Raw genomic sequence first — 23,226 nt, forward strand, 5'->3', positions numbered from 1 at the left:
GAAAATGAATTGGGAAACAGAGAATCAGAAGCCTTTACTAATCAGCTGAGTACCTTGAATAATTTATTCATTTATGCTTGATTCATTTTCCTCATCTACAAAACACAGTGGTTGAAACACAGCCTTTCATCTGTAAAATCATGACTACTGGTGTGTATCAATTTTGTGTTGCTATACAACTTTATCCTTGCAAAGTTAGGCTACTGTATCTGCAATATGTCTTTTTGAAAACATAGCAGAATCATCAAGAAGCGAACATAATAGAAGAGTGAAGAAAAAAGGAAAGTGAAAATACACAGGAGAAATAAGAAAAGTTTATGTGGAACTCATTTTGAAAAAAAAGATCAACCTGACTTATATAACGATGTTACTGCCCATAAGGGAAAAGAAAAGGCAGAAAGCAGCAGTCTTAGATAAAGTTCTTAATTTAAAAAACAAAACAAAACAAGTAAGATCTAAGAGATTGATCCCAAAAATAAATAAATTTTAAAAAGACAATGGCAAAATTTGACCGGAAGTCCTCAAGAAGGACCACAACAAGTTGTGGCTTGTGACGACTGGCCCTTGAATCACTCCTTGCAGATATATATATTGCTCTGCAATTCCTCTTACTAGTTGTAAAGCGTACTTCCCCACTCCCTGACTTTGAGGTCAACCAGAGACTTGAAATATGCTGAGTTGATGGGCTTAGTCTCTTGCACCTCTGACATCTTCGTGAGAAGAGCTTCTGGAGTAGCTGCTGCCTCTTCAGCCTGGACCCTAGAATAGCAAAGAGACAAGGACACAGACTCAACATCTTGAGACAGAGCCTCAGCCAGACAACCCAGACGACTCAGCCAATGCAGCACAGACTAGTGAGTGAACCAGGGTTTGGGGTAAGGCTTGTAAAATAGCATTAATATGGCAATAGCTAACTGGTACACAAGCAAAATTTTGGTTTTGAATAGCATATAGAGTTTGGGGATACTTTTTGCTTCAGATAAAGAATTGAATAAAATAATCTAGCCAGAGGTCTCCCCAATCTCTCTTTCTTTCTCTGTCTCTATGTTTCTGTCTCTGTCTCTGTTGCTCTCTCTCTCTCTCTCTCTCTCTCTCTCTGTCTCTCTCTCTCTCTAACACACACTCATGGCTCCTGAAGTAATTGGTTTTTTGGAGATGTGAATTAACATTCATATATTAAAAACATCAACATGCAAAATTAGAGAGAACTCTATTCCTTACAATCCAGCTTTAAAAAATGTCAACCCAGGGCGCCTGGGTGGCTCAGTTGGTTAAGCGACTGCCTTCAGCTCAGGTCATGATCCTGGAGTCCCGGGATCGAGTCCCACATCGGACTCCCTGCTCGGCAGGGAGTCTGCTTCTCCCTCTGACCCTCTTCCCTCTCATGCTCTTTATCTCTCATTCTCTCTCTCTCTCAAATAAATAAATAATATCTTTAAAAAAAAAAATGTCAACCCATTACTTTCTGTTTGTCTCTCAAGGAAGGGACTTTGAAATACGGGCTGTCATGTATTCACCCTCACCTACATCAAATGATTATAGATGACTACAATGATCTTAGCACAACACCAATAGCACAATACTTTTTTTGCTGTGGTTGAACTTGAGGTCTGCTTTCTACATCTGAAAGTAGGAGTTCAGCATATGAGAACGCTCATGGCAAGGTCCCGAACAGACAGAAGCAGGACAGTAGAGCGGTGTGGTTAAATGATCAGAGCCAACTAACATCTAAGCTCAGCCACATATTGGCTATGTTACTTTAAGAAAAACTTTTTCCCTCTCTGTTACTTTAAGGAATTTGTCTCATCTGCAAATTAATGGTAATAATAAGCTCCTATTTCATATGATTATGAACATAAATTGAATCATAAAAGTTAAAAGCTCAGAACTAGGCCTACCATAGAGTAGGTACACAATAAATAGGAGATATGATTGTTCCTATTATTATTATTACTATTAAAGACAATTGGTGTTCTTTTCACTGCAATCAAAGTTGTTATTTTATGCTCAGATCCTTTCGAATTGGCTCATGGCTGGGGTCCATAATGGCCAAAATTATCTAAAAATATTGGTAGGTCGAGGTGATAGTGTGAAGACTTAGTTTGTTGGCTTCATAAACTCCTGGACCTCACTTCCTTTCCGCTGAACCCAACCCATCAGAAGAATCATTTCAGAGTCTCCCACCACCTCCAGTGGCTCCTCAAACTGCAGTGAGATAGAATGGTATCTGGACAGCAATGTAGCAAAAGGGCAGGAGTTATGTCATTGGTCAGACTTCTGAGGCGATTCATCACAATTCTTACATTATTGTGATATTCTCAATTTAGGATGTTGTAACATTGTATTCTCATTTTAGACTGTCTTTAACTTTATATTCTCATTTTTGATCGCTTAACTTTATGTCCTCATTTTAGACCGTCTTCATATTACTGACACTAAATCCAACTGTGGGCAGGGATCTTGAATCCCGTGCATTCCCTACAACCAATCTGTATTTTCGCTTTGCCAAAGAGGAGACATGGATGATGACACAACACTGACAAACTCAGTAGATTCCCAGTCTTCAGGTAAGAAGTACACGTATGACAGGCTTTAGGCGCTATATTTGTAAAGTAAACAAATTTACATTTGGTGGGCATTTGCTATCAATTCTGATTGCTAACCTTCCTGAGAGAGTCGGTATCTCCATGCTCTTCATTTCTTCTATCTGTGTCATATTATTTTCAGCTATCTCTCCAAAGTATCTTATAAAAATCCACTCTGTGTGGATAAAAGATAACTAATTTTTGTATAATTTTTAACAGCTTTATTAGATAAAATTCACATACATTAAAATGCTTAGAAACAGCTGCCAATTTCTACCTCCCCCCCCACAAAGTGCCTGCTGGGAATTTTGTTTGGGATTGTGATGAAGCTATAAATTGAGTTGAATTGATATCTTCACAAAAACTGTGTCTTCTGACTCACAAAAATGGTATCTTTCTCCATGTATTTATGTCTGTAATTTATTTCAACAATGTTTTCTTGCCTTCAGTGTACAAGTTTTGCATGTCCTTTTTTTTTAAGATTTTATTTATTTATTTGACAGAGAGAGAGACAGCGAGAGAGGGAACACAAGCAGGGGGAGTGGGAGAGGGAGCAGGCTTCCTGTGGAGCAGGGAGCCCGATGCGGGGCTCCATCCCAGGACCCTGGGATCATGACCTGAGCTGAAGGCAGTCACTTAACCGACTGAACCACCTAGGCGCCCCATGTTTTGCAAGTCTTTTGTCAGATTTATCCATAAGCATTCAATATTTTTATGCTATTGTAAGTGGTATATTTGAATTTTGTATTGATCACTGCTAGCATATAAACTCACTTACTAGAAACTAAAAACTGATTGATTTTTTATAGGAGATGTTATCACTTTCAACCTTACTGGAAAGTCACAAGAACCCTCAAAAAGGCATAAAAAGAGACTTTGTATCTCTAAAATTATCACCACTGTCATCTTCTTCCTGGTGATTTTGATAACTACACTGGCCTCAATTTTATCAGGTGAGTTGCCCACTTCTCAAATATGCTCATATTAACAAAATATTACATCATCTGTGTGCTTTTCATATTGTGGCTCAAGATAAAGGGTAATTTCAGACATCTTTGTACATGGGATGAATGTATATTTCTTCTTCTATAAAATGGGGATAATAGCTCTACTGTATATTGTGGGATAATAATAACTTAATGCATATGAAACTTCCTTCTAAATCAGTATTGCTTATAGTCCTTACAAGGTAAGGGGCTCATGGTAAAATGTAAATCACTATACTGATTCCTTCATGAAGAAAGTCTCCTTATGAAGAAATAGCAAAAGAACTACACAATATGTTTGGTGACACAGTTAGTTAACAATGTGCCATGAGATCCTTATCTCCCTGTGGACTGGTAGCAAACAGTTTATGGAACATTATCTATATATGGACGAAACCATATACTTTTACATAAGTATCAATATCTTTTGCTAAGCTGCTTCTAGCTAATGACTATCATTTACAAGAAAGGAAACTGAGTTCAAGGGGCAAAACATTTGATCTCTGTCTGGTTGTGCAGCTTCCCATGATACGGTCACATTTACAAGTCCCAGTCATAGTTCACAACTATACATATGGGTTATAGAGAATTGGACAAGAAAAAATGTTGCCATCCTAAAGACCATAATTTTTACCCAAAATATAGATTACTCCTAACCTCTAAAATTAAGTTGAGAATGATATATCTCCCCTTTACGAGGGTAAAATATATACATATATTCTAAAAATAACTTGAAGTAATTTTAACAAGATGTTTGACAATATATACATAAGCATATATTCATATAGATGTGCATATATAATATGATTTACACATGAGCATATTTATTATAAGTGTATATATTATACATGGATGTCTAAAGTCATTTGTAGAAATTAATGTGCATATATATTATACATACATGTATACATAAATGTGCACATAAGTATGTATAAATGAGTTTATATAGTATAGATATATTGATCAAGCATATTCTATCAACTAGGCATTATGCCTTGTATATATACATGATTATGTGTATATACTTGACTATATTTACATATGGATGAAATGTATATATAAATATGTGAATATACTGTATGTATATAAATGGATGGATAGGTAGATAGATAGAAGATTGATAGATGATAGATGATAGATAGATAGATAGACAGATAAAGGAGATGGGGAAAGAAACCATTATATGAACTAGGCATTATGCTAGAAAAACAAGACAAATATGGTTCCTGTCCTCATGGAATTTACTCAACTGGAGAAAAAAGGAGGATGAAGAGGTGGAGGAGGAGGAGTTGGAGGAAGAGGAAGAGGAAAAAGTTTTTTGATAAAAGTATATATTTACAAAGTGTTTTATGCTTCATAAGATATTTTAATACACAATATTTTATTTGCATTTTTGAGTGACCCAGAGAAGTAGTGAAGTATTATTTTCCTTATTGCCTTTTGTTATATACAAGGACTTTGAACTTCAGAGATAGTAGCTGACTATCTAAACACAGCTAAGTTATAACCTGAATCTAAGTCTTCTGAATTTTATTCATTGTTCTTGACCATATCTACAATGTTGTCTCTTCCTAAATGTGCTTATTTCCTATGGGGTCTATATAAAATAAACACCCAGTAATTTGCTAAAGGAGATGAAATATGTTCAACCTGTTCTTAGAAAGGCAGTTTCTTCCAGGCCACCTACTGAAGTCTGTGCAGGCCATCCTTACCAGGTGCTCCTAATTTTCACTCAGTGGAATTTATTCAATGGAATTCCTAAGGATCTTCATTTTGTTCTCTGATTTAAGCTATGTTCAAAAGACTATTTTATAAACTTTTTATATTTACTATTTTATAAAAACACTATACACAGTTTATAAAGGTTAATATGCTTTAATCCTGCAGTGATATTGGAATGTGGGACCATTCAGTAATTTGCTAAAGGAGATGAAATATGTTCAACCTGTTCTTAGAAAGGCAGTTTCTTCCAGGCCACCTACTGAAGTCTGTGCAGGCCATCCTTACCAGGTGCTCCTAATTTTCACTCAGTGGAAGTTATTCAATGGAATTCCTAAGGATCTTCATTTTGTTCTCTGATTTAAGCTATGTTCAAAAGACTATTTTATAGACTTTTTATATTTACTATTTTATAAAAACACTATACACAGTTTATAAAGGTTAATATGCTTTAATCCTGCAGTGATATTGGAATGTGGGACCATTTCAATGTGGGACCAATTCAGTGATATTGAAATGTGGGACCATTCCATCTCCAGGTTTTGTCATCGGTTATAAGTCATCCAGTGTCTAACATCTCAGCTTCCCTATCTATACAACGTAGGACTGGACTGGATAATTTTTAGTGCAGCTTGTGATGCTAAAACACCCTGATTTCCTAAAGTTATTAAGCAAAAATAAGGGTTATTTAACAAAGTCTAGGAGAGGGGAGATAAGCATGTTAAACTCCTATGACTCAGATCAGATGACTGATTCTGTGCTTTGGCATAAAAATAGGCTTCTCCTACTTAATAGATATTAATACTTAGGTTAAAATAGTCTGCAATACAATAAGTCAAAGATCTAATCATGTCTAGAGTAAAAATCATATTTTCTCTTAGGTATAATTGAGAATGGTTACATAGATTTTTCTCAGAGGTGTATGAAAGTCATATTTTTTTTAATTTTTTATTGTTATGTTGATCACCATACATTACATCATTAGTTTTTGATGTAGTGTTCCATGATTCATTGTTTGTGCATAACACCCAGTGCTCCACGCAGAACGTGCCCTCTTTAATACCCATCACCAGGCTAACCCATCTCCCCACCCCCTTCCCCTCTAGAACCCTCAGTTTGTTTTTCAGAGTCCATCATCTCTCATGGTTCGTCTCCCCCTCCGATTTACCCCCCTTCATTCTTCCCCTCCTACTATCTTCTTCTTTTTTTTTCTTAACATATATTGCATTATTTGTTTCAGAGGTACAGATCTGTGATTCAACAGTCTTGCACAATTCACAGCGCTCACCATAGCACATACCCTCCCCAATGTCTATCACCCAGCCACCCCATCCCTCCCACCCCCCACCACTCCAGCAACCCTCAGTTTGTTTTCTGAGATTAAGAATTCCTCATATCAGTGAGGTCATATGATACATGCCTTTATCTGATTGACTTATTTCACTCAGCATAACACCTTCTAGTTCCATCTACGTCACTGCAAGTGGCAAGATCTCATTCCTTTTGATGGATGCAGAGAAAGCCCTCCTACACTGTTGGTGGGAATGCAAGCTGGTGCAACCACTCTGGAAAACAGTATGGACGTTCCTCAAAAAGTTGAAAATAGAGCTACCATACGATCCAGCAATTGCACTACTGGGTATTTACCACAAAGATACAAATGTAAGGATCTGAAGGGGTACGTGCACCCCAATGTTTATAGCAGCAATGTCCACAATAGCCAAACTGTGGAAAGAGCCAAGATGTCCATCGACAGATGAATGGATAAAGATGTGGTATATTTTGTTTATTTATACAGCAAACAGGCATGACATAACCTCCAGGTGCTAGGATAGAGAAAAAAGAGGCAACATTTATAGTCATTACTATAATGTATTAAATCTGATAGTCTATTAGAAGCCAAGAAAATGGAAAGGAGAGTATGATCAATTCCACTGGGATAAAGTAGAGGAAATTCGTAGAGGAAATTATGCTTTAACATAATAGATTATTGAAATACAAGTAGGTACTTTCTAGTTGGACAGGGATGGAATTTTTTTATTGCAAGTTAATGTGGGACTATGGCACTGGGGAACACAGGTCAGCATGAACAAAGGTCCAGATATTACCTAAAAGTAACATTACATGAATGAGGAAATACAAGAAGTTTGGTATACAAGAAAATGAAGAGAGAAACAAAGTGCCTACAGAAAAATAAGAGGAAATGAAGGTACAGATGTAAATAAAGATCAAATCCTGATGCATTTTTCATTACAGTTTAAAGAAAAAGTTAGGGGTGCCTGGGTGGCTCAGTCAGTTAAGTGGCTGCCTTTGGCTCAGGTCGTGATCTCAGGGTCCTGGGACGGAACATCACATCGGGCTCTCTGTTCAATGGGAATTCTGCTTCTCCCTCTCCTTCTGTGCTCTCTTCTTCTGTGTTCTCTCTCTCTCAAATAAAGTCTTTTTAAAAAATTAGAACAATAATAAAGAAAAAGCTAGGCTTTAAACATGGTCTAAGCATAGTGGAAGCATAGGTGGAACTGGATCAGATATATCCCACTTAGTTGTTTCATACACTTCAGATTGAACACTTGTTTTTTTCCCCAATCTGATTTTTTCTGACAATTATTTTTATGAATCAACATGCCATCCATCCAGTCCATACATCATCATCTATCTCTAATTTTGAGACAATCCTTTTAGTATAAGGTGTAAAATCTTTACTGTGTACATAAGCAACACCTAGCTCCTGTTTATTCTTCTGGCCTCAGCTCTTGTTATGCTTCTTCTTTCTCTATACTCCATTCAGAGTGATCTTCCTTTCTTAAGTGAAAAGATCACTCGCTCCAGGGCCTTTACATATTCACTTCCTCTTTGCTGAGAACGTGCTTTCCTCATTCTTCATCTGACAAGCTAGCTCTCTGCATCCTTAAAGTATCAGCTGAAATGTCTACTGCAATCCCCATCCTTGAGCTAGACCAGCTCCCCTCAACTTACGTTCTCTTAGTACCTACAGCTATTGCTCTTGTACCATTCCTTGAATTTGTAATTATTTGTTCAATATCTATCTGCCCCACTAGACAATGATGGCAGGGACCTTGTCTCTAATAAACATACACAACAGTGCTTAGCATATTAGTATATGGGAGATTTCTGATGAGAGGCCTGGGTTGGACATATCACTTTAATAATTATCTGTATAAACACGAGAGTCACATCATGAGAATGAGTATGTTCTCCTAGGTGGAGTGTGTCACTTGAGAAGAGCACCAATCCTTGAATCTGAGCAATACCAACATCTACATGAGTGGCATCTGCCAAGGATTTCTTTCAACTTATCAAGAAAAATAAATACAAAAATTTAGGAGCTGACTTCGTTTGGAGAAAAACAAAGGATGATTAATGAAGTCCAAAACTTCAGATTGAAGGGCCAAAGCTAATTTGATGAATTTCATTTATATGGATAAGAAAACTGCTTTAAAACAAATTAAATTCTATTGTATCTCAGAGCAGACATTCAGGTCATGCCACCTCCTCAGTAGTTAATATATTATTAAATTCTTTTCAGTCAAAAAAGACAAATCTTCCACTGAATGTATGCCATGCTTGAATGGCTGGATTGGTTACCTGGGAAAGTGCTTCTATTTTTCTGAAAATACAAGAACCTGGGCAGCAAGCCAGAACTTCTGTGCGTCTCATGCAGCCACTCTTGCTGTCTTCAACACCACAAAAGAACTGGTAAGCCAATTCTTTTGCATTATAGTTATGTTTTCAGAGGTCATAGCTGATGTGGAGAAGGCACTGGAAATGGAAAGAGCCAGAAAAGAGCCTCTCACCCAGCCTAGAAGCCCTTTTTTTCCACATCAATTTAATCATAGAAAGAGCTCACATCAGGTCAGAGCAACCCTTAGAGTACAGATTACTAGGCAACATTTAGGAGATGACTTCCCCACTTGACTTTTCAACTGGGAGTAAAAAGTATTTAGAAATAAGTTACATAGTAGGCATTTTCCCTACTATATATATATAGTAGGGAATATATACTACTACCCACCAGAAAGACCCCAACTATTGTCCAAAGAAGTTCAACCACATATTACCCAGCTCTACGTTTTCAAGTTGGAATACAGCACCAAAATCCAGGGAAAACCCAAAACCACGTCCCATGAAGTTCAGACCCATGAAGCCATAATAAAGCCCTCAGTAATGAACTATTATTACCTACCATTTTACACCAAATTAAACTTGCCTTTGGGGGAACTATATTCAAAAAAATAATAAACAGAAAGTCATGGCAAACCAGTCGTCAGAGATACTGGAAAGGATTAATAAATGAGTCAGTATAACCAAGAAGGTCTGGGAGCTTCAGGCACAGAAAAAGATCAATGGAGAAACCAATCACACAGTACAAACTTCCCCAAACCTGAAATAATAAAGATGTAAAACAACAGAGGTGGTAAGAGACAAAAGAGTTAAGACCTCAAGGAGCATAGGGATATATTTAACATTTATTGGCCACATACTCTATCAGGAAAGGACAGAGAGGGATTGTCCCAAACTGATATTAATTTAGTAGGTCATTCTGACAAAGATTTATAGATAAGTACATTTGGATGGTTGAAAAATATAAATGAAGTCATACAGCCCATTCTGTAGAATAATAAATCAAGAAAAACTAAAGCAGGGAAAAAATGAGAAATTATGAATACTAAAACAAAACAAAAGAAATATTTTAACTAAAAACCATAGTCATTGGAATAATTTTTGGAATAAACATAAAAGAGTCCAACAAAATAACGAGGATACACAAAAGCAAAACTGGTTCTATGCATAGACAGGATTGATCACAGAAAAGGAAAAAAGACATATGCATCTAATAAATACAATTACAAACAGTAGCAATTTAAAAGCATAAAATCTTACAAATAATTTTATGTCGATAAATTTGAAAACTTTGAAGAAATGGATAATTGCCTAAACAATTATTTAAACAATTGTTTAGACAACCTATATTGGGATATTTATAGACAAGAATGTTTTTTAAAAAAATTAAGTGGTAAGCATCAAAGAGTAAAAAATGTTCAAACAAACTAAGGTGTTCAAATAAATTAAAGACATAGAAAAAGTATCAATCCAATAGAATTCAGAAAAGGTAAAAGAACAAAGAAAAACTAGTAGTCAGAAAACACAACATTGATAAGTCCAAATACAACAGTGATCATGATAAAATATGAATGTTTTAATTTGTTTCTTAGCGACAAAAATTACCAGATTGGTTTTAAAAAAAGCAACAAAGTCCAGTAACGTGCTACTTACAGAGACATATCTAAGTGCTTGTACACACACACACACACAAGTTGGAAAATGAAAGGAAAAGTTATGCAAAGCAATTACTAACCAAATCCAAACAAAACAAAAAAGCTAGTTAGTGGTAACAAGATCAGAAAATATAATGTATCAGAATAAATTATGAAAATATATAAAACCTAGATGAACCAACTCTTCAATATATTTCACTGCTAAGATTCTCCCATCCTAAAAGACACTAAACCTAGGATTTACTGGCAAATTAGAGCAAGCCATCACAGAACAGATAATTTCTGTCTTATAAAAACTCTTTGGAAAATAGAAAAGAAAGCTACCCAATGCAATTTACTATGGTAGTTGTTAGAGAAGTAACCCAACCCATGAACTAACCTATGAACCAGATAAGGATGCTGTCCCCTTCTATAAAGTGTATAATGAGACAAAAGAAAATCCAACCAAATAAAGCATTTGCCATTCATCCTGTAAATATACTCTATTAAAGGATTTCCTGAAACGATATTCTGACCATTCTCAATATTGGATTGGACTGGGTCGAGAACCAGGACAGACCTGGAAATGGATAGATGGAACCATATACAGTGGTTGGTAAGTCCTGGGTATATAATTTATACACCTAAAGCCGGGGCTCTGAGCCCTTTGCCACCACAGAGAAATCTGAGTTACAATCCATCCACACCATTCTCCTGGAAGTTTCCTTTGTGGTGGAAAATAAAATGAGCCCAGAGAAAAAGTGGTAATGTAAATATTATTGTACAAAGTATTTAATACCTACAGTATTCCAAACAATGCTTCATAATCATGATCTCATTTAACCTGCACAACTGTGGGAAGTAGGTACATTTATCGCCACTTTACTTGCTGTTCAAAGACGTTGGGTTAGAGTAAAAACTCAAACAGAAGAAATTTTTTTCTCTAATTCTTCCAATCAGTGCTCACCAATCTGTTGCCTTTTATTTTTCCTTCTGTGTTTTGTTTCAGGTTTAAAATAATTGGAATCGGAGAATGCGCCTATCTACACAAAATTGGGATTAGCAGTGCCAGTACGCACTTGGTTAGAAAATGGATTTGCAGCAAACCAGACACATGTATACCCAGAAGTTAAGACATCATAGATCTAAGATATTTTACACAAAATGTAGTTTTCATTCCTCTTAAAAGAAATATATTATATTAATATAAAAGTACATGAAATTCATGTTTAGAAATTTTCATTGGTGTTTTTTATTCCCAAATCTCTAAATCCACTTTAATACAACTATTAAGTTCTTAGTATTCAAGAAATATATGCCCAAGATATGTCCCCAAACCTCTTATAGAATAAAATTTCTGATACATTAAAATATGAACGAAAAATTTAAATGACATTTTAAGACACTTATATGAATTTCGGACTAATGTCATTTAAAATTACTTGTTTTTTTAAGAGCTCTAATAATATTTTGCCCCGTCTCCTTACTTTTATTATCAATACTAGTTGTTGATTTTCTTTCAGTTTTGCAAGATTTATGAGATCCACTCATGAAAGTAGTGTAATTTAAACACAGCATCGTGTTTAAATGTGTTGATTTCCTAGCTAAATGAATTTCTTTCATACACCAACCTCGCAGCAAAATATAAAACCAAATTTCATGTTCAGATCATCGTGCGAGGGGCATCAAGATTTTGAGTGAACAGTCTGAACTAGCAGCTTTCTAGTAGTGAATGCCAGGAGCCTGTTGCATAATGGACAATATGAATGGTACAAATTTGGGAAGCAGATGGGTGAGGGAGCAATTTGAACTTTGCGACTCAAGCTTCTAGTTGAGAAAACAATAAATTAGGTTCTGTGTCAGAATGTGTAACTTTTCAGGAAATATTATTTTCATGTTTACTCAAGGTTAACAAGATCTCTTTGTTAAATATAATCCTTTTCTTAAAAGTGAATGTGATCTGCATCCTGTGGGTGTGTGTATACTCACTGATAGAAATTAGAACAGTTGTAATAGAACACATACTGGAGAATGGGACAAGTGAGAACTTAGGAAAATCACATTGGAAAGTCTCATTCGTGTATATTTTACAAGCCAGGCCACAGTTCCCATCTTTTCAACCTCTCTCCGCACCCTTATTTTCACTTCCTTTTCCTCCCTGTACTGCCCCCTCCTCCATTCTTTAGAAAGTCAGAGATGGGCTAGATAAACCTTCAACAGGTAGTTATCAGTGTAAGGAGTGCACAAATGTAGATGATGTATGAAAAGTTTCAATGACAGCAGAAGGAAGAAAGTGTCCCAAGTCTGAGAAAGACATTCCCAGGGAAATCATGTCAGGGAAAATATTGTGAAATTGACAAGTAAGGTAAGGGTTTTCTGGGAAGAAAATTCTCAGGAAGAACATTGCCAGCAGAATGGAAAGCACAGGTGAGAATACCAAATGCTACTCCATTGGGAAACTATTCTAGTCTGGAAGCACTGCGCTGAAGAGAGTGAGATAAGAGAAAGTAGGAGCTGAGGTTGGGAGTGAGGAGGAAGGGGAGGAGGAAGGAGGGCCGGGGCTGAGTTTGGGAGGAATTCTATGCCATGTCAAAGGAGGGTAAGCATTGATGCTCTAGGTTATTTCTCTAAAGTTATTGAAATAGGATAGTGACATCTTCAAATATATATAATTATCAAATAAAAACAAAAGATATTTTTGAATTATTGAGTTTTAGGAGCCCATAGGAAATCCAGGTGGAGATGTTTAGTAGGATGTCGAATGTGCCATTCTGGAATTCACAAGCAAGTCTGGGCTGGATATATAACATGAACACAAATAGAGCTGCAGAGGTCTGAGGGGTGAACTGACATGACAAAAGGAGCAAAGTGCTTGGTAGCAAAGAGCAGGCAATTATTTGCTTAATGAAAAAATAATCTTTTATAAGTGCTTATTTCTGATTTTTGTTTTACTTTTTAGGTAAGCTTTAAATTTAAGTTGTTTAGGTTTGGTCACAGAGGTGAATCTGTGTCCGGAAGAGCACTAGTAAAACAACAGTGTAACTTTAGACAAATAAATTAGTTCATGTGTATTTACAGAAGTCTTAAATGAGACAAGGGCATATTTTTTAGAAGACAGATGCTGAAATACTCTGTAAAACTGCAGAACTTCTAATACTGAATCTGCAAAAACTTCTAATACTGAATCGTATCCAAGATGAAGTAGGAAAATGTACTAATGTTTCTTTGCCCTTCCAATGTATAGTTTTAAAAATTACATGATCATTATAACAGCCCTCTCTAATAATAGAGCAATAATGTCAAGAATCCCTTTGTATGACTCGTCACTTTTATGGTACCTAATGCTACTGTATACTTAATAACATAGATTTTAAAGTTGTCTGCCTCAAGTGTACTAATTAATACTAAAATAAAGTTGTTACTTTAGAAACAAATTGAGAGTTTTGGTGTTTTTTATATTTTCTTTTTTTTTAAGATTTTATTTATTTATTTGACAGAGAGAGACACAGCGAGAGAGGGAACACAAGCAGGGGGAGTGGGAGAGGGAGAAGCAGGCTTCCCGCTGAGCAGGGAGCCTGAGCAGGGCTCGATCCCAGGACCCTGGCTGGGATCATGCCCTGAGCCAAAGGCAGATGCTTAATGACTGAGCTATCAAGGTGTCCCTTGATGTTTTTTTAAATAAAATCAAAACATTTTTACATCTCTCTTGCAAGAAAATAATTAATAATTATGCTTGGAAATGCATATCCCTAAAATTTTGGAAAGACAACTTATAAAACATTTTTATATTTGATTAAAATTTTTATTATACTTTTAATTATAATATATATGCACCTAAATATTAAGTATATATGTATATGTTATATATATATAATATATAACATATACATATATATATAACATATATATATGTATATATGTATATGTACATATACATATATACATATATATGTAGACCCCCTAGGTATATATTTTAGTATGTATATATTTATAGTATACATATTATATATATAATATACCTACTGAGTATAAACAAAGTATGAAAGTAACATGTTAATTTATACAGTGATTAGTGGAAAAGCTAGGGAGTTCAAAGCAATTGAAGATAAATAGGGGGGAAAAGATGTTTAGGAATATAATCTTATCATTGCATAAGAGTGAATATATGATATTTCATTTGACTTAAAAAATGCTTACTTGAAAATGGGAATACTAACTCAGTAGCTATCCAGTATCTATGGGCATGTTTCCATAGTAGCAATTTAATACATGTGAACAATTTACTGTTAAGGATTTATTGCACAACGCTTTTTGCTCCTTGAGAATTCTGCTTTGGGTTTGGTCTAAGGCCACACCCAGCATATATCTCAGACCTACCACCTTTGAGTTGCCATATCATCCAATGGACATCTTAACTATTAAAATAATCCCATTTTTTCATTTTTGTTTTTGGGAAATAATCAAACTGATTTCTGGGAATTAAAAAAGTACAGCAGGAAAATAATGATAATGGCAGAAAGGGAGCCCTCAAGGATGAAGAAGAAAGTAGTATGAAGAGTTCCTTGGCTAAGGGTGTTCCAACAAGTCCACCCTGCTGAACTGGCTACTCAGCAAACCAGTGTGAAGAGGGCATGCACTGAGGTGCACCTTACTGTGTTAACACAATGTCAGAGAGAAAGGTGCTGAGGGGGGCAAGTGGGCAGTACAACTGGTCCTTTCTCTTTTTCACATTTCCTATCTACCTAATGTTAGATCTTTTTTGGTTTTTAAAGTTAATGCACCAGATGAGGTGAAAAATTGTTACAATGGTATAAAAATTTTCAAAGAAGGTGAAAGGGGCCAAGGAACAATAAGCTGGAAATGATATAACAAGACTTCAGGAGCAAAAGAATCTCAGCCGTTCCTTTCCCTGAGAGGGGAGGCAGACTTAGCACTCAACTTTAATAGGAGTATAAATGGGAAGTTGCACGTGGTCTCATCAAAGTTTTTAGTGAAGCAATAGTGAAGTAATAGTTTTCCCCAACTGCATACATACACATAAACCTATATACATTCCAAAAGAAGTCTAAAGTTTAAGGATAAAAACTTCTGAGTGTCATAAATTATAAATTTATTCCTAAAGGATTTTCCACTGAGAATCTTCTAATTTACATCATTTAAAATGCTCCCCTCCCAACAGTTAGAATCACTGTATAATTAAAAATATTAATTTGGACAACTGGGTAATCTAAAAATAACTTTAGTTGTTATGATTCAGGCAATCTAATCCCTTAAAAATATACATATATGTAGATCTATAGTGGATATAATAAGACAAGCTTTGATTTCTAGAAGGATTTTTAGACATGGCTAATTCAATTCACAGTCGTTTTTAGAATTCTTGTATCAAAATTGCACCACTAAAATATTTCCTTAGATACAAAGGCAAATTTTAGAACTTAATGGGAAATATTATTTCAAGAATAATTCTTGAACAAGAATTTTTTTTAAAATCCACAGACCTCTTAATCTTCCATCATTTTTCCCTCCCTTCTCCTTAACTGCAACTTCTCTCCTAACATTTTTTCCCACATTTCCCAAATGTACACATTAAAAAAAATAGTACATATGTTTGCATTCATTATACTAAATAAACATGGATTTGTGTACTCTGTGTTTAATTTTTTAAGTTAGTTGAAGTTCTTATATTTCATTCCCTGTTAACTATAATTACTTCTGTTCACACATATCAATTTGCAATAATTTTTTTAAAATTCATGTATGACCTTTAAGTTTTTCTCTTAGTGGATCTAAGACTTTAAAGTAGGTTTCCCATTGGTGATTTCATATTTAACTGACAAACATTAATGTAATAATTTCTCTGCTCCAAGTCTCAATGTAGGTTCTAGGTCAAAAATAAAAACAAACAACAAACCTGGAAAATTTCATTTATTAGCCCACGTACACCTAACACTTGGAGAAAAAAAAAACTAAACAGAGTGGTTTACTGAAAAAAACAAAACTAAACAGAGTGGTTTATTTCTCTACAGGCAGATTATGATCATCTAGGCTAAGGGAAGCTCTGTGCAACTAGGAAAATTTGTGCTGGGGAAACAATAAAACATGTTACAAATAATCTCAACAACATAATAAGTATTTATTTATCATCCATCATGCATCAGGCACCTTGTCTTTTCCATACAATAATGAGGATCATGTCCTTCCAGAGCTTACAGTATGTTAATAAATACAAATAATTAAACGATGGTCAAAAAATAGGGTATTAAATGTTAAGATAAGTATAGGAAACTATGAAAATATACATCAAATGCATATAATTTAGTCTGGAGTGGAGAATGGTTAAGGAAATATTTCCACCAAGTGGCACTTAACTGGTCATCTGAAAAATAAGCAAGAGTTAAACAAGAGAGTATGAAAGGGAAGAATATCAAGCTGAGGCAAATATACAATTAGATCTGAGGCAAGAGAAAGCATGACACATTTGAGAAACTGAATAAATTTAGGTTGTCAGCATCATTAAAAGCATGGCGGTGCAGAAGGAATGAAGACGAGCCATGACACAAAGAGTCTGGGAGGAGATGGTCAAAGATTTAAGCAATGAAAAGGAATTAAGTAGTGAGTAATGCGGTCTGATATGACATTTAGACAATCATTGTGGTCACGATATGGAGAATGGACTTTGGCAGACAAAGCTAGAAACAGACAAAACAACTGTTGCAGGAATCCAGGACCACAGGATGGGTCTGAAGATATGTAGATGGATTCAGAAATAATTATGTGGTAAAATTGATGGGATTTAAATGAGTGAATATCGAGGGTGAAAAGAAAGAAGTCATGGTTGACTCCAGGGACTCTGGCTTGGACTAATGGGCACGTTGCTGCCATTTGCTAAGCTAACGAGTTTAATTTTTAACATGTGAAGGTTGAGGGGCTTTGAGATGTCCAAATAGAGATGTCCAGTGGGCCAGCACCTGTAATAAGGTCTCGGTTAGAAATATATATGAGTTTGGGAGTTATCAATAAGTTGATGAATATCGAACTTACAATGTGGTTGAGTTTAGCCAAGAATTATGTATGATTAAGAATTCACCCAAAAAGGGGGGCGGAGCAAGATGGCAGAGAAGTAGGAGACCTGGACTCCGTCTGGTCTCAGGAATTCAGCTGAATAGGGATCAAACCATTCTGAACACCTACAAACTCAACAGGAGATCGAAGAAAAGAATAGCAACAACTCTGAATAGAAAACTGACCACTTACTGGAAGGTAGGACATGCGGAGAAGTGAATCTGAGGTGATATTCGGGAGAATAGATGGCAGGGGAGGGGCCCTCTGTCAGCTGCTTCTGGCAAGTGATAGAGCCATGGAGCACAAAATCGGAACTTTCAGAAGTCAGCTCCACCGAGGGACGTCGCTCCAGAGGCTAAGCTGGGGGTGGAAACCTCTCGGGACAGTGTGGTCTCAGGATCCTCGGGGACACAGAAAGACCAGGGGTGCCTGAGTGCGGCAGAGCTCCCAGGTATCAGAGCGGGGAAGCCGGCTGCAGAGATGGAGGCAAGGTGTGGGCTCTCAGCTCGGGGTTGCCATAAACCGTGATCCACAGCACAGTCGGGTCACTACTCCTCCAGCAGGGACCCAACAAATGGCAGATACAGGGAGACTCCCCTTCCTCCTCCAGGAGGAGCAGCGCGAGAGCGCACTGCAGGGATCTGCTGGGTTTGGAGACTCCACATGGGGTCGGGTGCCAGAGATAGAAACGCTCGGTCACAGGCCGGGTGAGCACGGAGTGTGGCCGGAGACTGGGGAGACGGGAGTGACTGTCTGCTTTTCTCTGGGGGCGTACTGAAGAGTGGGGCCCCGAGTTCTTGGCTCCTCTGGGGTGGAGATTGGAGGCTGCCATTTTCACTCTTGTCCTCCAAAGCCATAGGGAAAGCTTGCAGGGAACAAAAGCTCCCGAGAGCAAACCCGAGCAGATTACTTAGCCCCCGGACCGGCAAGGGCAGGGCAATTCTGCCTCTGGCAAAGACATTGGGGAACCACGGCAACAGGCCCCTCCCCCAGAAGATCAGCAAGAACAGCCAGCCAAGACCAAGTTCACCGATCAATGAGAACGGCAGAACTCCAGCGCTAAAGGAATATTGCACATAGAATCCATGGCTTTTTTACCATGATTCATTAGTCTTTCAAAGTTAATTTTTTTAACTTTTTTTTTTAATTTTTCTTTTTCCCTTTTTCAACCAACATCTTATCAATGCCTTTTTTTAAAAAAAAATTTATTTTTCATTTTTAGAGTCATATTCTATCCCTTCATGGTAGTTACCCTTGTTTTGGCATATATATATAAGTTGTTCTCTCTTTAAAATTTTGAGATACAGTTTCTTCTAACAGATCAAAATATAACCTAAATCACTAGTGTATGGCTTTGTTCTAGTCTCCTGCCTGATCACATTCTCCCTTTTTTTTTAATTTTTTTTAAATCTTCTTCTTTTTTCAAACAACTTCTTATCAATTCCTTTTATAAAATCTTTTATAATTTTCAACTTTACAGTCATATTCCATCCCTTCATTGTATCACCCTTATTTTGTACATATATAAGTCTTTCTTTCTTTAAAATTTTAGGAGGCACTTTCTTCTAACAGACCAAAATACACCCAAAATCTAGTATATGGCACTGATCGATGCACTGGCCTGATCATATTTGATCATATTTTTTTTTGTTTTGTTCTGTTTTTATTTTTATCTTTTTCTTTTTCTTTTTTTTATTCTCTTTCTTTTTTCTTTCTTTCCCTTTCTTCTCCCCTGGTTTTAGGTCTTTTTTGATTTGTTTAGAGTATATTTTCTGGGGATGTTGTTAACCTGTTAGCATTTTGTTCTCTCATTCATCTAGTCTCTTCTGGACAAAATGACAAGACGAAAGAAATCACCTCAACAAAAAGAACAAGAGGTAGTACTGTCTGCCAGGGACCTACTCAACACGGACATTATTACGATGTCGGACCTAGAGTTCAGAATCATGATTTTAAAGATACTAGCTGGCCTTGAAAAAAGCATGGAAGTTATTAGAGAAATCCTTCCTGGAAAAATAAAAGAACTAAAATCTAACCAAGTCAAAATCAAAAAGACTATTAATGAAGTGCAATAAAAAATGGGGGCACTAACGGCTAGGATAAATGAGGCAGAAGAGAGAATTGGCGATATAGAAGACCAAATGATGGAAAATAAAGAAGCTGAGGAAAAGAGATAAACAACTACTGGATCACAAGGGCAGAATTCGAGAGATAAGCGATACAATAAGATGAAACAACATTAGAATAATTGGGATCCCAGAAGAAGAAGAGAGAGAGAGAGGGGACAAGGTATATTGGAGCAAATTATAGCAGAGAACTTCCCTAATGCAGAGAAGGAAACAGGCATCAAAATCCAGGAGGCACAGAGAACCCCTCTCAAAATCAATAAAAATAGGTCAACACCCCAACATCTAATAGTGAAACTTATGAGTCTCAGAGACAAAGAGAAAATCTTGAAAGCAGCTTGGGAGAAGATATGTAACCTATAAAGGCAGACACATTAGATTGTCAACAGACCTATCCACAGAGACCTGGCAGGCCAGAAAGGACTGGCATGATATCTTCAGAGCACTAAATGAGAAAAATATGCAGCCAAGAATACTATATCCAGCTAGACTGTCATTGAAAATAGAAGGAGAGATAAAAATCTTCCAGGACAAAAAAAACCAAGGAATTTACAAACACAAAACCAACCCTCCAAAAAATAATGAAAGGGGTCCTCTAAGCAAAGAGAGAGCCTAAAAGCAGCATAGACCAGAAAGGAACACAGACAATACACAGTAACAGAAACCTTACTGGCAATACAATGGCACTAAATTCATATCTTTCAATAGTTACCCTGAATGTAAATAGGCTAAATGCCCCAATCAAAAGACACAGGCTATCAGATTGGATTAAAAAACAAGACCCATCGATATGCTGTCCGCAAGAGACTCATTTTAGATCCAAAGACACCCCCAGATTGAAAGTGAGGGGGTGGAAAACAATTTACCATGTTAATAGACACCGAAAGAAAGCTGGGGTGGCAATCCTTATATCAGACAAATTAGATTTTAAACCAAAGATTGTAATAAGAGATGAGGAGGACACTATATTCTACTTAAAGGGTCTATCCAACAAGAAGATCTAACAACTGTAAATATCTATGCCCCTAACATGAGAGCAGCCAATGATATAAGGCAATTAATAACAAAAGCAAAGAAACACATTGACAACAATACAGTAATAGTGGGGGACTTTAACACCCCTGTCACTGAAATGAACAGATCATCTAAGCAAAAGATCAACAAGGAAATAAAGACTTTAAATGACACACTGGACCAAATGGACTTCAAAGACATATTCAGAACATTCCATCCCAAAGCAACGGAATACACATTCTTCTCTAGTGCCCATGGAACATTCTCCAGAATAGATCACATCCTAGGTCACAAATCAGGTCTCAACCGGTACCAAAAGACTGGGATCATTCCCTGCATATTTTCACACCACAATGCTTTGAAACTAGAACTCAATCACAAGAGGGAAGTCCGAAAGTACAAATACATGGAGGCTAAAGAGCATCCACTAAAGAATGAATGGGTCAACCAGGAAATTAAAGAAGAATTTAAAAAATTCATGGAAACCAATGAAAATGAAAACACAACTGTTCAAAATCTTTGGAATACAGCAAAGGCAGTCTTAAGAGGAAAGTATATAGCAATACAAGCCTTTCTCAAGAAACATGTAAGGTCTCAAATACACAAACTAACCCTACACCTAAAGGAGCTAGAGAAAAAACAGCAAATAAAGCCTAAACCCAGCAGGAGAAGAGAAATAATAAAGATCAGAGCAGAAATCAATGAACTAGAAACCAAAAGAACAGTAGAACAGATCAACAAAACTAGGAGCTGGTTCTTTGAAAGAATTAACAAGATTGATAAAGCCCTGGCGAGACTTATCAAAAAGAAAAGAGAAAGGACCCAAATCAACAAAATCATGAATGAAAGAGGAGAGATCACAACCAACACCAAAGAAATACAAACAATTATAAGAACATATTATGAGCAACTCTATGCCAGCAAATTAGATAACCTGGAAGAAATGGGTGCATTCCTAGAGATGTATCAACTACCAAAACTGAACCAGGAAGAAATAGAAAACCTGAACAGACCTATAACCACTAAGGAAATTGAAGCAGTCATCAAAAATCTCCCAACAAACAAAAGCCCAGGGCCAGATAGCTTCCCAGGGGAATTCTACCAGACATTTCAAGAAGAATTAATACCTATTCTCCTGAAACTGTTCCAAAAAATAGAAATGGAAGGAAAACTTCCAAACTCATTTTATGAGACCACCATTACCTTGATCCTCAAACCAAACAAAGACCCCATCAAAAAGGAGAATTACAGACCAATATCCTTGATGAAAATGGATGTAAAAATTCTCACCAAAAAACTAGCCAATAGGATCCAACAGTACATTAAAAGGATTATTCACCATGACCAAGTGGGATTTATCCCTGGGCTGCAAGGTTGGTTCAACATCCACAAGTCAATCAACGTGATACACTATATTAACAAAAGAAAGAACAAGAATCATATGATCCTCTCAATAGATGCAGAAAAAGCATTTGACAAAGTACAGGATTCTTTCTTGATCAAAATTCTTCAGAGTATAGGGATAGAAGGTACATACCTCAATATCATAAAGGCCAGCTATGAAAAACCTACAGCGAATATCATTCTGAATGGGGAAAAGCTGAGAGCTTTCCCCCTAAGGTCAGGAACATGGCAGGGATGTCCACTATCACCACTGCTATTCAACATAGTGTTAGAAGTCCTAGCCACAGCAATCAGACAACAAAAAGAAATCAAAGGCATCCAAATCAGCAAAGAGGAAGTCAAACTCTCACTCTTTGCAGATGATATGATACTTTATGTGGAAAACCCAAAAGACTCCACCCCAAAACTGCTAGAACTCATACAGGAATTCAGTAAAGTGGCAGGCTATAAAATCAATGCACAGAAATCAGTGGCATTCCTATACAACAACAACAAGACAGAAGAGAGACAAATTAAGGAGTCGATCCCATTTACAATTGCACCCCAAACCATAAGATACCTACGAATAAATTTAACCAAAGAGGCAAAGGATCTGTACTCAGAAAACTATAAAATACTCATGAAAGAAATTGAGGAAGACACAAAGAAATGGAAAAACGTTCCATGCTCATGGATCGGAAGAACAAATATTGTGAAGATGTCAATGCTACCTAGAGCAATCTACCCATTCAATGCAATCCCCATCAAAATACCATCCACTTTTTTCAAAGAAATGGAACAAATAATCCTAAAATTTGTATGGAACCAGAAGAGACCCCGAATAGCCAGAGGAATGTTGAAAAAGAAAAGTAAAGCTGGCAGCACCCCAATTCCGGACTTCCAGCTCTATTACAAAGCTGTCATCATCAGACACTATGGTACTGGCACAAAAACAGACCCTTAGGTCAATGGAACAGAATCGAGAGCCCAGAAATGGACCCTCAACTCTATGGTCAACTCATCTTTGACAAAGCAGGAAAGAATGTCCAATGGAAAAAAGACAGTCTCTTCA

The 23,226-nt window shown here is 36.5% G+C and overlaps 1 protein-coding gene across 1 annotated transcript; it reads left to right on the plus strand.

Moving 5' to 3' along the window:
- Positions 1-2,430: 2,430 nt before the first annotated feature.
- LOC113922275 (C-type lectin domain family 2 member D-like) lies at positions 2,431-13,536 on the plus strand. The gene is made up of 6 exons (XM_027594242.1): positions 2,431-2,567; positions 3,395-3,538; positions 8,838-9,007; positions 11,079-11,182; positions 11,576-11,637; positions 13,526-13,536. The coding sequence occupies exons 1-6, from the start codon at positions 2,519-2,521 to the stop codon at positions 13,534-13,536; spliced, it is 540 nt and encodes a 179-aa protein (XP_027450043.1). The 5' UTR covers positions 2,431-2,518.
- Positions 13,537-23,226: the final 9,690 nt, after the last annotated feature.

The sequence above is a fragment of the Zalophus californianus genome, chromosome 9 (assembly GCF_009762305.2).
Source record: "Zalophus californianus isolate mZalCal1 chromosome 9, mZalCal1.pri.v2, whole genome shotgun sequence".
NCBI classification, from domain to species: Eukaryota; Metazoa; Chordata; class Mammalia; order Carnivora; family Otariidae; genus Zalophus; species Zalophus californianus.

What these genes read in the sequence shown, in the direction of transcription:
- LOC113922275 (XM_027594242.1), top strand. Translation starts at nt 2,519, where the DNA reads ATGGATGATGACACAACACTGACAAACTCAGTAGATTCCCAGTCTTCA. An exon ending in AGTAGATTCCCAGTCTTCAG is followed by an intron (nt 2,568 to 3,394) that starts GTAAGAAGTACA and finishes GATTTTTTATAG; the next exon opens with GAGATGTTATCACTTTCAAC. An exon ending in ACTGGCCTCAATTTTATCAG is followed by an intron (nt 3,539 to 8,837) that starts GTGAGTTGCCCA and finishes AATTCTTTTCAG; the next exon opens with TCAAAAAAGACAAATCTTCC.